The sequence below is a fragment of the Poromitra crassiceps genome, assembly GCF_964638095.1.
Source record: "Poromitra crassiceps genome assembly, chromosome: 18".
In the NCBI taxonomy this organism is placed as follows: Eukaryota; Metazoa; Chordata; class Actinopteri; order Beryciformes; family Melamphaidae; genus Poromitra; species Poromitra crassiceps.
This window is the reverse complement of record NC_139636.1, coordinates 13027544-13040093: the sequence shown is the minus strand read 5'-3', so window position 1 is coordinate 13040093 and position 12550 is coordinate 13027544. Positions and strand designations below refer to the sequence as shown.

Below are 12550 nucleotides of genomic sequence, written 5' to 3'. Positions count from 1 at the left end.
GCTAGCAACAGAAGCTCACCATTTCTACTGAGAGCTGACTCCAAGTTGGCCTACTACAGGTATTTAGGCTGCAGAAAGAGCCAAATTGATGCCATTTTAAGAACAAAGTTATATAAAACCATATGAATAAGAGAAATTGTAACATGAAATGAAACAAAGGTATATCAGCAGTACTCTTATCTTACCCCTTTAACATTTGGCATAGGGTTAAATCCACATTGGTTACAGACAGTATTTCTGCATTCAGTGCAGGTGCTGTAGTTGGGAGGATCCTTCAAGCCCACGTTGAGTTCCACCTTACAGAGCGGACAGGTGGACTGGCCTGCTTTAGGAGCTGCTGCCTTTGGAGGCTCTGATGGAGCTTTGTCCACTTTGGCCTGTCCTGATGGCGGAGCAGGTGATTTGGTCGCCTTTGGAGTTGCCATCTTGGGAGAAACTGGTGGTGTGGTTTTGGATTCATCCTGAACAGCGGAGGTCATCAAAGTGGATGCAGAGCTGAAGATGGACGAACCAAAACCAAACATCTTCCCAGTCGCTGACTCGGCAGGCTTAGCACCATCACGTTGACTTTTAGGGCTACCAAAGCCAAAGAAACCTCCTGACTCCTGCTGTGTAGCTGGAGTGGCGTTACTCTGCTTACGTGCAGTTTGACTTGTCTGGTCTGGTGGTTTCTGAGGAGGACCTGTCTTCTGGCCGTGCTGTGGTGTTTTCTGACCAGGGTCTGGGCTGGCGTGTTTCTGACTCTCTGCTCCTTTAGCAGCCTCATCCTTGCCTGGCTGTGCTGCTGGAGTCGATGCTTTCCTCTGAGGGGAGCCTGGTGCTGAGGTCTTTTGTGGTGCAGGCTGCGCTGGAGTGGTCTTTTTTAATGAAGGTCCAGGAGTTTCCACTCCTCCAGCAGCACGTTTCACCTGGCAGTTTAGACACAGCCATTCCTTTGCCTAAAAAAACAAAGAAAAAGAAAGAAAGAAAAAAGACACAATGTTGGCAATACATAACAGAACGCCTAAAATAAAAATAAAATACAATTCCTATCCTGGGGGAGGGGGGGGGGGTAATGGTGTCAGGTGCATATATAATGAGAGGGTTAGCTGGTGGCAGGACAGGAAGAAAGAATATTGACATTCTGTATAAATAAAGTATGAGAAACAAATCACCCTGCTTAATCCATGTTTGTGCTTCTGGCAACAACCACTGTTGACAGCAGTATTTATGAGAATCACTTATTAGCTGTTTTTATTTCATCCAAATATGTATTTATAGGGATGGGGATTGATAAGATTCTATTGATACAAATTAGCGATTCTGCGTACCGGTCCGATTATTTATCGATTCCTGATCAATTTTCTACGTTGGAATAAAAACTAGGCCTACACAGGTTTTCAGCTGTTCCATTATCTCTCGAGTCTGAACACAGTGTATGTCTGCCTCATTTGAATATGTTAAAATAAATAAATAACAACAAATAAAATAAATGACAATGCTCCTTTTCTTGGAAGGATAACTGTTTCAACATATTGCTGGTGTTTCCACCATTGAACGATAATTTTAAAGACGTTACAAGTAGCACAATGTGGTCGTCTTTCTTTGTGAAATTAAGCCACGCTTTGGACCATTTCTTCCTCTCCTCCATGCCTCCTTGCACATTTCCAGCCAGGCGATGCAGAGTTTGACATCATGACGTAATTCGCTTTTGCACATTGCACTTGCCTAACTGTCAGAAAAACATGCTGGCATTGATAACAGAAGTTGATGACCTCGGAGGCAGACGATTCCATGTAATTGGACAATTTGGAACCTATAGTAATCCACATCCCTTATCATCCTACTTATCTCAATTTCAGAGCTGTATTTCAGAGCTTAAAAAAATGAAAATGCTCCACCTGCCACAAATATTTAGCCAAATGACACAACAGGGGTGAGAGCTGACATTAAATTAAACTAGAAATATCACACGCTCATTTCTAGCACCACGCTCCACACGCCGTTCTGAGCATGCGCAGTTGAGCAATTCTGCGCCGTGCGGACACCCTCTGCCTTATTATTATAGTAGTGAGATGAGGAGTTGGTGATGAAAGCTTATTTTTTATGCTCAGAAAGTTTATAGTTCATGTAGACAAACAAAATATTTCAGGTCTCTGAAGTATAAGTAGTCCCATTGTTCTACTGTGTGAGATTTAGGTTGATTTGTTTATGAATAGTTGGTGTCTGTAGAGAGTGCTTGATGGCTTTCAGAACGAGTTCATTATTTAACGGAGGCGACGGCTTATTGCATTGTGTAGCATCTCTCATTATGATACCATTAGATTCTAGAAATGTTCAAGACAATCATTGCTCTGCATTATTCAGTGCTCATTGTTGCCACAATGTTGCTCTATGAGAAGCATTTGCTGTTCTCAAATTTTGCCAAAAGTATTCTCTGTGTGGTACGCTCATTCCAAGTGACTTCTGAAAAAAATCGAAATCAGCGTTGCAGTGGTGGGTCCAAAATACATGCTAAAATGCCAACTTTCACAGGCATGCTTGCAGAATGCACAAGAGGAGCTGCCCATCCCTGTCCTAGTGGATGACTGTTTTCAGCCATTAGTTTTCAGCAGAGCACGCCATCACGAGATCAAGTAGCCTTGGAGTGTCCTTGGTAAACTAGCCCACTAACACTGTGCATTGAATTACAGCGTCAAGTGTCAAGTGTCAAGTCCCTTTGTGCGGCAGATAACCTAGATGTTGCCGTGTCCATTTAGAGCACGAGCCAATGTGGTATTCCCTACGAGACAATCCCCACGAGAGAGGCACAACAATTCCCGTTAACCCATTGATACCTGATGCAGCATTTGTGTGTGTATCCCTTTAAGACGGCGAACCGCGTTAACGCGGTTCGCCGTCTTAAAGGGATACGCACACAAATGAGGGATATATACGCAAATGCTGCATCAGGTATCAATGGGTCAAAGAGGCGTGTGACCTGACCATAAATGTAACAACAACAACAACAACTCTAATTCAGATAATGCAACACACCAGGAAATGCCTCATGTTTAGTTGCTTCATTCATCTGCTGCAAAATAATACATGTAGATATTTTTCATGTCTAGGGACTTGTGTCAGAGTTTGTGTTTGCTTGTTTATTTGCCCTAACAAATAAGTAGCAATGAAGCACTGAGACAATAACTAACCCTAAGATTGAACCAGCTGATTGGGTCCCGATGACCAATAGATAGTTTATCTCAGGAAGTTAGTTTATCTCACTGTTTGCGCAAATTAAATAGTTATTTGTATCGGGTTGCAAGATCAAATCGCTCTAATTGACTAATAATGTAGATACAGAATTGAATTATGCCAGAATGTTGATAGCATTTGAGAGCATGTGTGTGTAGGGCACTTCTCATGTAACCTGTCTAGAAAAGTATCCATTTCCTATGTCTCCTAGGCAAAAGTGTGTCTACCAGATTCCAATAACTGTCATGAAAATGGATAGAAACAAATCATGAAATGCATTCATTTGTTTCTTCATTTGTTCATTCAAGTAATATGAAAAATGTGTCTTACCCCAGTAACATTTGGCATAGGGTTAAATCCACAAAGGTTGCAGACGGTGTTCTTGCATTCAGTGCAGGTGTTATAGTTAGGAGGATCCTTAGAGCCCAAGTTGAGTTGCACCTTACAGAGCGGACAGGTGGACTGGCCAGCTTTGGGAGCAGCTGGTGCCTTGGGAGGCTCTGATGGAACTTTGTCCACTTTGGGCTGTCCCGATGGAGAAGCCTTTGCCTGCTGGAGTTGCTCTGCTTTCTTCTCCTGTTCTGGTTTCTGGCTAGCAGTTGGTTTGGTCCCTTTTGCAGAATGCATTTTGGGGGAAATTGGTGGCGTGGTTTTGGACTCATCCGGAACAGATGCGTTTATCAAAGTGGATGCAGAGCTGAAAATCGACGAACCAAAACCAAACATCTTCCCAGTCACTGACTCAGCAGGCTTTGCAGCATCAGGTTGGGTTTTAGGACCACCAAAGCCGAAGAAGCCTCCTGACTCCTCCTGTTTAGCTGGGTTGGCATTGCTCTGCTTACGTCCAGTTTGACTTGTCTGGTCTGGTGGTTTCTGAGAACCTGATGTCCTACGAGTCTCCTGTGGTGTTTTATGACCAGGAGCTGTGCTGGCCTGTTTCTGACTTTCTGGTCCTTTATCAGCCTCAGCCTTGGCTGCTTGTGTTGCCGATGTCGACTGTGTCTTCTGAGGGGAACCTGGTGCTGAGAGCTCCTTTTTGTTAGTTGGTGCCTGCTTTTGAGCTGGAGAAACTTTGTTGGGTGACGGCTGGAGTTTTGTCCGGGGAGGTCCTGGGGATTCAGAGGCTCCTTGAGCTCTCTGTATCTGGCAGGTAAGACAAAGCCACTCCTTCCCCTGTACACACAAAAGAATAGTACAAAGTATTAGGAGAAATCATTATATACTCTCGTGTGTGTGTGTGTGTGTGTGTGTGTGTGTGTGTGTGTGTGTGTGTGTGTGTGTGTGTGTGTATATGGTAATAAAATGTTGATACTGTACGATTTGTATATTTTCACAAAAGATACAAATCTTATCAACATTTTACTAACTTTCTTTTTCTCTAACAATCTCTAGAGCTGCTTCCCATGATGCTAAATAGACCTTTTTTTGTCTTCTTCTTTCATGTCCGATTCAGCAAGTAGATTCATAATAATAAACTACAGAGTAAGAATGGACAACTTTCCTCTAAGCTGCAGTAATACATCATGCTGAATCAATTGTCACTAAATAAGATTACACTCTTTTAAATAGACTGGCAAGTGGTCACCACAAGTCAATATACTGAGCAATCAAATTAGTCTTTGAAATGAATAAAGGATTTTGTCGATGAGATGGAAACAAAAGCCATATTAAAAGTTCCAGATAATCAAATAATGGAATATAGACAGAAAATGAAGTGCAAAAATATAAAGATACTTTTTTTTATAGAAATGTAAAATCTTTAGGCATAATACACAAGTTAAAGATTAAAGTCTCTACTTACACCAGAATCTGGAGGGCTGAAGCCACACAAGCTGCACACTTCAGTTTTGCACAGTGTGCAGGTGTTATAGTTAGGTGGCTCCTTGGTGAGCTCTGTCATGTGACACACTGGGCAAAGGGACTTAGGTCCAGCTTTGGACTGTGAGCCGGCTTTGTTTGCTTCCTGTGATATAGGCCCAGCTTTACCAGAAGCCTGCTGTTGGGGTGTAGTCCTATTGGAGGCCTGTTGTCCAACCTTAGGTGAGCCCTGTGTTTCTTGTCCAGGTTTAGGTGAACCCTGCTGTTGCACTCCAACCTTAGGTGAACCCTGCTGTTTCTGCCCAACTTTAGGCGACCCTTGCTGTTGCCCAGATGTTTGTGGGCCAGTCTTTGTGGATCCTTGTTGTTGTGTCCCAGACTTAGCAGGACCTTGTTGTTGTGGCCCAGACTTAGCAGGACCTTGTTGTTGTGGCCCAGTCTTAGATGGAATCTGTTGCTGAGCTCCAACCTTAGGTGAGCCTTGCTGTGGTGGCCCCTTGGGTGGAACTTTCTGTGGTCCACCTTTAAGTCGGTCTTCAGGATGTGGTCCTGCCTTAGGAGAAGGTTGCTGCCCACCAGGTTTGTTTGGGGGTCCTGCCTGCCCATTGCCCTGCAGCTGAGGTCCTCCTTGTTTAGTGGGTGCCTGGCTCTGCTGCTTAGGGGAGCCCTGGCCTGATTTCTGGGGTCCCTGAGGCTGTTGCGGGCCTTTGCCAGGGCCAGCTCCTGGCTGTTGTTCTCCAGATGGCTTCGCCCCCTGCTCGGGAGGTGCTTTCTTTTTTTGATCCCCGTCCCCCGTCAACTTATTCACAGCAGAGGACACAGCACTGAGCGGGTTGGCCCCACTTAGGAATTTAGACGAGAACATAGTGGAGTCTTCCTCCTCCTCGTCCTCCTCCTCGCTGGAGCTTGAATCTACAGGACTTCCAGAGTCAGAGCAGGAGCTGTCTCCCCTCTGTCCTGGCTCTCCCACAGAAGCCTGAGGGGGGGCTGGGGGTGGGGCTGAGGAGAGGGCATCTACAGCCCCACTAGTGCTGCTGCTGCTGCTGCTGCTACTGCTGCTGCTGCTCCCTGGACTCTCCTCTGGCTCAGCATCTACATTGGATTTCCTACAGGCAGGAGAGACATACATAGGGAGGGAGGAGAGAGAGAGAGAGAGATGAGAGGGACGTAGTGTGAGATGACAAAGAACAAGAAAATTGGGAGGGAGGGAGGGAGGGAGGGAAGCAGGGAGGGAGGAAGAAAGAAGAGAGCATGAGAAATTTGCAACCACATTAACAATATTGTCTGGCTCAATATGCTGCCCCTGGCAGATAATGGTAAACAAAATAACATTATGCTGCGACAGCATATTGGAAAATAATGAGAGTAGAGGAAACATAATATCACTGATCCACTTTCTATGGTGGATTTCCCGATCCTCCTCATACATTTGGAGACAGCACTGTAACCAGGTTAGCACTCAGGTTCTTGTAAATAATAGGGCATATTAATATCCATGCAAACCAGATATTATAACTCACATTTTAGAGCATCAGTGTGTTACCTTAACATGCTGTTTATAGTTGTGTGTCTTTATCTGAATTTATTAGCTGCACAGCTACATTGAGGTATTTATATATGAATGTAAATATGAATGAAATGTGTCTGTGCTTCCAAAAATACAATTTACTTTTGTCCTCCTGGCTGAAACGATTATGGCTGCATTTGTCGCCCCTCTTCAGAGAAAACCATTAATGATTCAGTCGGTCTTGATTTACTCTGCTCCTCCGACTGTTGCTTTCAGCACCACGGACAGTGGCAGAGGCGCTCTATTGATCACAGCGTTATACTTCCTGAAAGCACACAGATCCCTTTCAACCAGCAATACAATACAGACCAATGTCCAACACGCGAGGCGGACACTGCTCTCAATAAACTGGGGTTCTATTTTTATACAGTCTAGGTTAACTTACTATACTATAACCAATGCTAGTAGGTAGCTACCATTCAAGGTAGAGGATCTCGTCCAGATTGTATTGTCTTGAATGATCACCTAACCATGACCTGTGCATGCTATATAGCCCACGTTTCTGTGCTAATCACATCGTCTTTTTCCTGGTCACAGATGACACGTTTTAATGTAGATGAGAGAGAGAGAGGGGGGGGGGGGGATGTTCATGCAGAGCGTGTTTTCCAGCAGCACGACGAGTAAAACAGTCAATCTGGCGAGAACATGCAAGCACATCCGGGCAGGGGGCCATCAAATAAAGCATGAGAAGTGAATACTAATTTCCTTTACAAAAGCAACATAATGTGCAACACACAGGCCCGCGGCTGCAGTCAGCAATTCCCCCCAGACACCAGCAGGTGTAATAACAAACAGTAGGCTATAGTAACAGTGGGTTTAGGTAACACAGAGTAGGTTGAACGTTTAGGCTACTACTATCAAACAATCGGGATTGGTAGAAGCTTGGATACGATTTTCCACAGCCTTTCCTCTCTCAATTATTAGTCTATTTCTCCAGAGAAGCAGATAGGCTAGCCTATAAGTCCGCAGAGGGGAGGAGGTGATGACAGCTCCAAACGCACGGGTGTGCTGAGATGTCAAAAGCACATTATCGCCTATTTAAGAAGTGCCCTTGAGACGTAGCCCGCACTTTGCTTTCGGTATAATCTACGTTGAACTATCTTGCGTGATTTGAAATCATCCTAAATCACCGCGGAAACCAAGCAAAGCCCTGTCCGTCGGTGGAATCCCCCCTAGTACTACCATCTGTTATCCGCTCCGTGTGCCCCCGCTCATCGCCTCTCATCCTGCAGCCGAGCATCCTTCACCCTCCACGGTCACAATGTCAAACAGCGCCGCCGGGTTATTCCAGTCAACTCGATGCGAATGGTACCTTCAGCAATAGCAGCTGTGTCGCCCCATCCTCGCTCAAACCTCCTCGGATACCCCGTCCATTCCGTCTGCTCGCCGAGGGATGGAGGAGGGCACAGGGCAGCGAGAGAGAGGGAGGGAGGGAGAGAGAGAGAGAGCGAGAGAGAGAGAGGGAGAGAGAGAGAGCGAGAGAGAGAGAGAGAGAGAGGGAGAGAGAGAGAGAGAGAGGGAGAGCGATCGGCGTCCACTCCGCCTCCCGCACCAGTGCGCAAGCGCCGCATCTGACAGGTGATCACAATATATCACGCACGGAAATTGAAATTAAAGGGGACAAGACGATTTATTTTCCCAGAGTCACGTGTAGTCAGAGGCAAAGACCTTAACATTTACCCTCGTATGTAATCCCATTTTGTCCTTTGACCTTTGACGGATTTTAAATGCCATTCTTGTGAGTAGCTAATGTGCTTTTAGCTCGCTGAGCCAAGGAGCAAAACAAACTGAATTTATTTCAGATTCAGGCTATTCCAAAATGACATCTTGTTAAAAAAAAGAAAAAAAAAGATTCATAATGCAGGCTGAATGTTCCTTACTAACTCTCATGGCATCAACATAAAGTCAAATGGCATTCACCACCTTATTTAATCTGTGAATTGATTGTAAACACTTCCCCCACCATTAGTGGGGCAGAAAAATCGTCCACTTCTGGAAAGAAGCAACAAAATTGGCACAAATAGGGTAGGCTACTCAAATGGATTGTTATTTTGATAAACCTCTGTTTCTCTGCCCTCAGTGATGTAACTCGCTTATATAAGATGATTTATGGCATCATTGATGATGTCAAATGCCTATGACATCATCAGTGCCTATGGCATCATGAGTGATGTCGTAGATGATTTTGCTGTTATGACATCACTATGACATCATCAGTGGGACAAACATTGAAACAGAGAACAGACAGTCGGACAGAGATTGCCCATGCCCACTTGTCCCTTTTATATAGCCTATAGAGATAGATAGATAGATAGATAGATAGATAGATAGATAGATAGATAGATAGATAGATAGATAGATAGATAGATAGATAGATAGAAGCTATTAGCCACGCAAAAAATCTTCCACCATTTCCAGCCCGAAAATACTATTTTGGGGACAACTTTGTGTTGAATTGTCCAATATGAATGATCTTGCTACCAAACCATACGTTTATGACCACAGAGAAGCCAGATTTATTCAGTATAAATTTCAAAATGGCTGTCATTTTGAAATTGATGTGGAGACCCCTCAGTTGTCCTCTGGTGTACAGTTGGGTTAACCATTGATCGTGTCTGTGACAAAGAAATAGTTAAACGGATGGAAACGGTGGCCATCTTGGATTTTTATTTATATTTGCGTGGCTAAGCTTTTATCAAAATAATCCACTCTCTCTCTCTCTCTCTCTCTCTCTCTCTCTCACACACACACACACACACACACACACACACACACACACACAGACAGAGAGAGAGAGAGTAGAGAGGGATCCATGTATTCATCCCATGGACTGTATATATTATCATCCACACGCATGTGCAGTTACATGTGAATGCAGGTCATCACTCAAAGTGAGCTGACCATTTATTCCCTCTGGCTTCGGTGCTTACATCCATATCCAATGGCTCACCAAGAAATATTAGCATCAGTACAAAGTCCCTGAGAGATCATCTATCTCACAAACCTTCAACATTAGCCATCCTTCAGCAACCCTGTCTAAACACTGGCACGCCACAAACATGTCTGTGTGTAATGTGTGAGTGTGTGTGTGTGTGTGTGTGTGTGTGTGTGTGTTGTCAGTAAAGAGAACTTGAACTGTGTTTATCAACACTATGTAGGCCTAACCAATCAATAATTTTCATCGCCAACAAGAACCCTGTTCGAAACCATTCCCTAGAAATTCCCTAGAAATAGTGGACTATAATTGTGTGTTCGCCATTTTTAATAGTGTCAGAATTCTCAACTGTTAATTTGATTCGCTATATAGTCCTATAGTATAGGTATTTGGCCAATTCCCGCTGCTGTCCTGATCGTCGTCCCCCTCTCTCGATCTAGTAACATATGCTCCCTCCGATACACGTGCAGTCGCCAGCCGCTTCTTTTCACCTGCCAGTGAGGAGTTTCACCAGCAGGACGTAGCGCATGGGAGGATCACACTATTCCCCCCAGTTCCCCTCCCCCCAAACAGGCCAATTGCGTCTGTAGAAATGTCTGGCCAATCCGGAAGTACCACTGTCAGGAATTAAACCGGTGGTACGCAAGTGATTTTGTCTCTACACTGCCCAGATGCCCCAACATTATACAGTTTCTATATCTGGAAATAATCCACATTCCTTGATTTAAGCATTGATCTGTGCATCATAGCCTACAGATGCTTTCATTATAAGGGCAAACTGCCCACTGGGCAGTTGTCTAGACATATCCTCTTGGGCCTGAACTGAAAGATTGTTAAGAGGCCGTGGTGTGGGCTGCCTTCTCAATTTACACAATGAAGAGCGAAGATGTATACTGTGGCAGGGCGAGAACACCCACAGGCCCAGAGCATCGGAGACGCTCCACTCTGACTAGTCTAAACTTCTCCTCCTCCTCCTGCGCTGGCCCTGGTACTCTGGCACTTCTCCCAGAAGAGTTTTTCTACTACAGAGCAGATGAGATGTGAAGAGACAATCTGGGCAATCTCATCCGGTGCCACTGTCACTGTGATGAAAAACACGCCTTTTGCTCTCTTTCTCCCTCCGTCCCTCTTTGACCAGACCGGACGAAGAGACAACTTCATACAAGAACATACAGTACAATTATTGCTGCCTTACCATCCACAAGCCATGATTTTTGCACAGTTCCTCTTCTGAAGAAAAAACCCATTAGTGTCTATTATACAGCTCTCTTTGACAATTCTATGAAAAAAAAGTAATGACATGTCAATCCCACACTCGCTTCTCTGCCCGTCATCTCCAACCAGTACAGACCAATCTGACCACTTATCTGGCGTGGGAGAGATACTTCACCAGCGCTGACTCCTCCTGCATCACCAGGGGAAATGATTCATCTCGAATTTTTAAACAAACGCACACGTACACTCGCATACACTCACGTGACTTTAGTGTGTGTGTGTGTGTGCATCCGTGCATGCCTGTGTGTGTGTGTGTGTGTGTGTGTGTGTGTGTGTGTGTTTGTGTGTTGTGTGTGTGTGTGTGTGTGTGTGTGTGTGTGTGTGTGTGTGTGTGTGTGTGTGTGTGTGTGTGTGTGTGTGTGTGTGTGTGTGTGTGTGTGTGTGGGAGGGAGGGAGGGAGGGAGGGCAAGCAAGTGGTGTGTGGGCGTGTGGACGAGTTGCGTCATGCCGTGCGTGGTGTGAGCAGCACAGTGCTACTGTAGGGTCTCTCTTTGGAAAGTGGTAGATTTGGCTTCACTGCAGTATGCACACTCACACACACACACACACACACACACACACACACACACTGGAGAGACTTTCATACTGTACGCACACTCTCCATCTGGGGATATAGGCTGAAGCTCACGCAGAGGCCGGAAATCCTAAAGTACCCTGTCCTCACAATCTGCTAGTTCAAAATAGCACATATTTCTTGGTATGCAGTGTGCGCATTGAGTGATGATCCTGCTATCCTCTTGCTATCGTTTGTGCGGTTGGCCTATTAGAACAGAAGTTCGGGCAGAAGCAGGCTATACACGAAGGATCAGGATGTTATAAACAAACGGCTTCAACAGCTTCTGGGGGCAACTGGCGTTAATTTTAAACAGCAGTTCAATGTGAAACCATGCCCTCTTTGAACTCTGATTGCACCGCCATACTTTAAGGTATATAGGCACTCCATTTAAACTTTAAACGAGTGAGCACTTTTAGGACTCTATCACCTTAATTCAGATTTAATCTATCTTTTGTACTGTTTGAGAAATCACAGTTTGTGTTTATGCTTTTTTTCAGCCTTCATAATGGGACCCTAAATTCATACATTTTAAAACTGCGACAGTTCACACAACTTTACTACATACATTATACATCCCTTAAGCTACTTCTGCTAAGTCAAAATAAGCAATATGTGATGTATCGTTTTTGAGACATTTGTTTGGCACAGATTTTCAGCTTGATTTCATACTTATTTCATACTAGTTAACTGCTGCAGTGGCACCAGGAAGTGACTTTTTGTTGTTGTGATGTCACGCTGATCCGTCCTATATAAAGGTTCACACAGGGAGAGAGGTAGCAGTAGGCTATATAAAGGACAGTAGAAGTGTTGGGAAACGGTCTAAAAATCTATATTTATGATGGGTGTTTAATGTAATAAAAGTAGTCCTGACTGCTGAAGAGATTAGTTGTGTTTATCACTCCACAACATGAGTGTAAGACAGCTCATGTCAGCAAAGCAATCAACAGATACAGTACCATCAAGTTCTTTTCTTTTCATCTCTCTCCCTTTCTCTCTGCTTGTCAATTGAACAAACTCCACTTTCTCCATCATCGGACTAGTCGCCATCCCACGCACTCTCTCGTCGTGCGAGACCAGATCAGCATCCTGAACAGAATCACTCAGTCGTGGGGAGAAAACCCCATAATGAACTGAACTCTATTCTCACATCATGTGTACTGTGGTGGTGAGTAAATTCACACCAGGG

At 44.6% G+C, this 12550-nt stretch overlaps 1 protein-coding gene across 1 annotated transcript in view; it reads right to left on the bottom strand.

Annotated features, from left to right (window-relative positions):
- Positions 1–12550, bottom strand: part of pclob (piccolo presynaptic cytomatrix protein b) — a gene marked incomplete at both ends in the record, with an annotated part of 76433 nt that overhangs the window by 61696 nt on the left and 2187 nt on the right. The window contains 3 exons of the mRNA XM_083654707.1: positions 186–938; positions 3544–4386; positions 5015–6137. Of these exons, the coding sequence (XP_083510833.1) occupies positions 186–938; positions 3544–4386; positions 5015–6137 (2719 nt within the window). The remainder of the gene's footprint in view (positions 1–185; positions 939–3543; positions 4387–5014; positions 6138–12550) is intronic.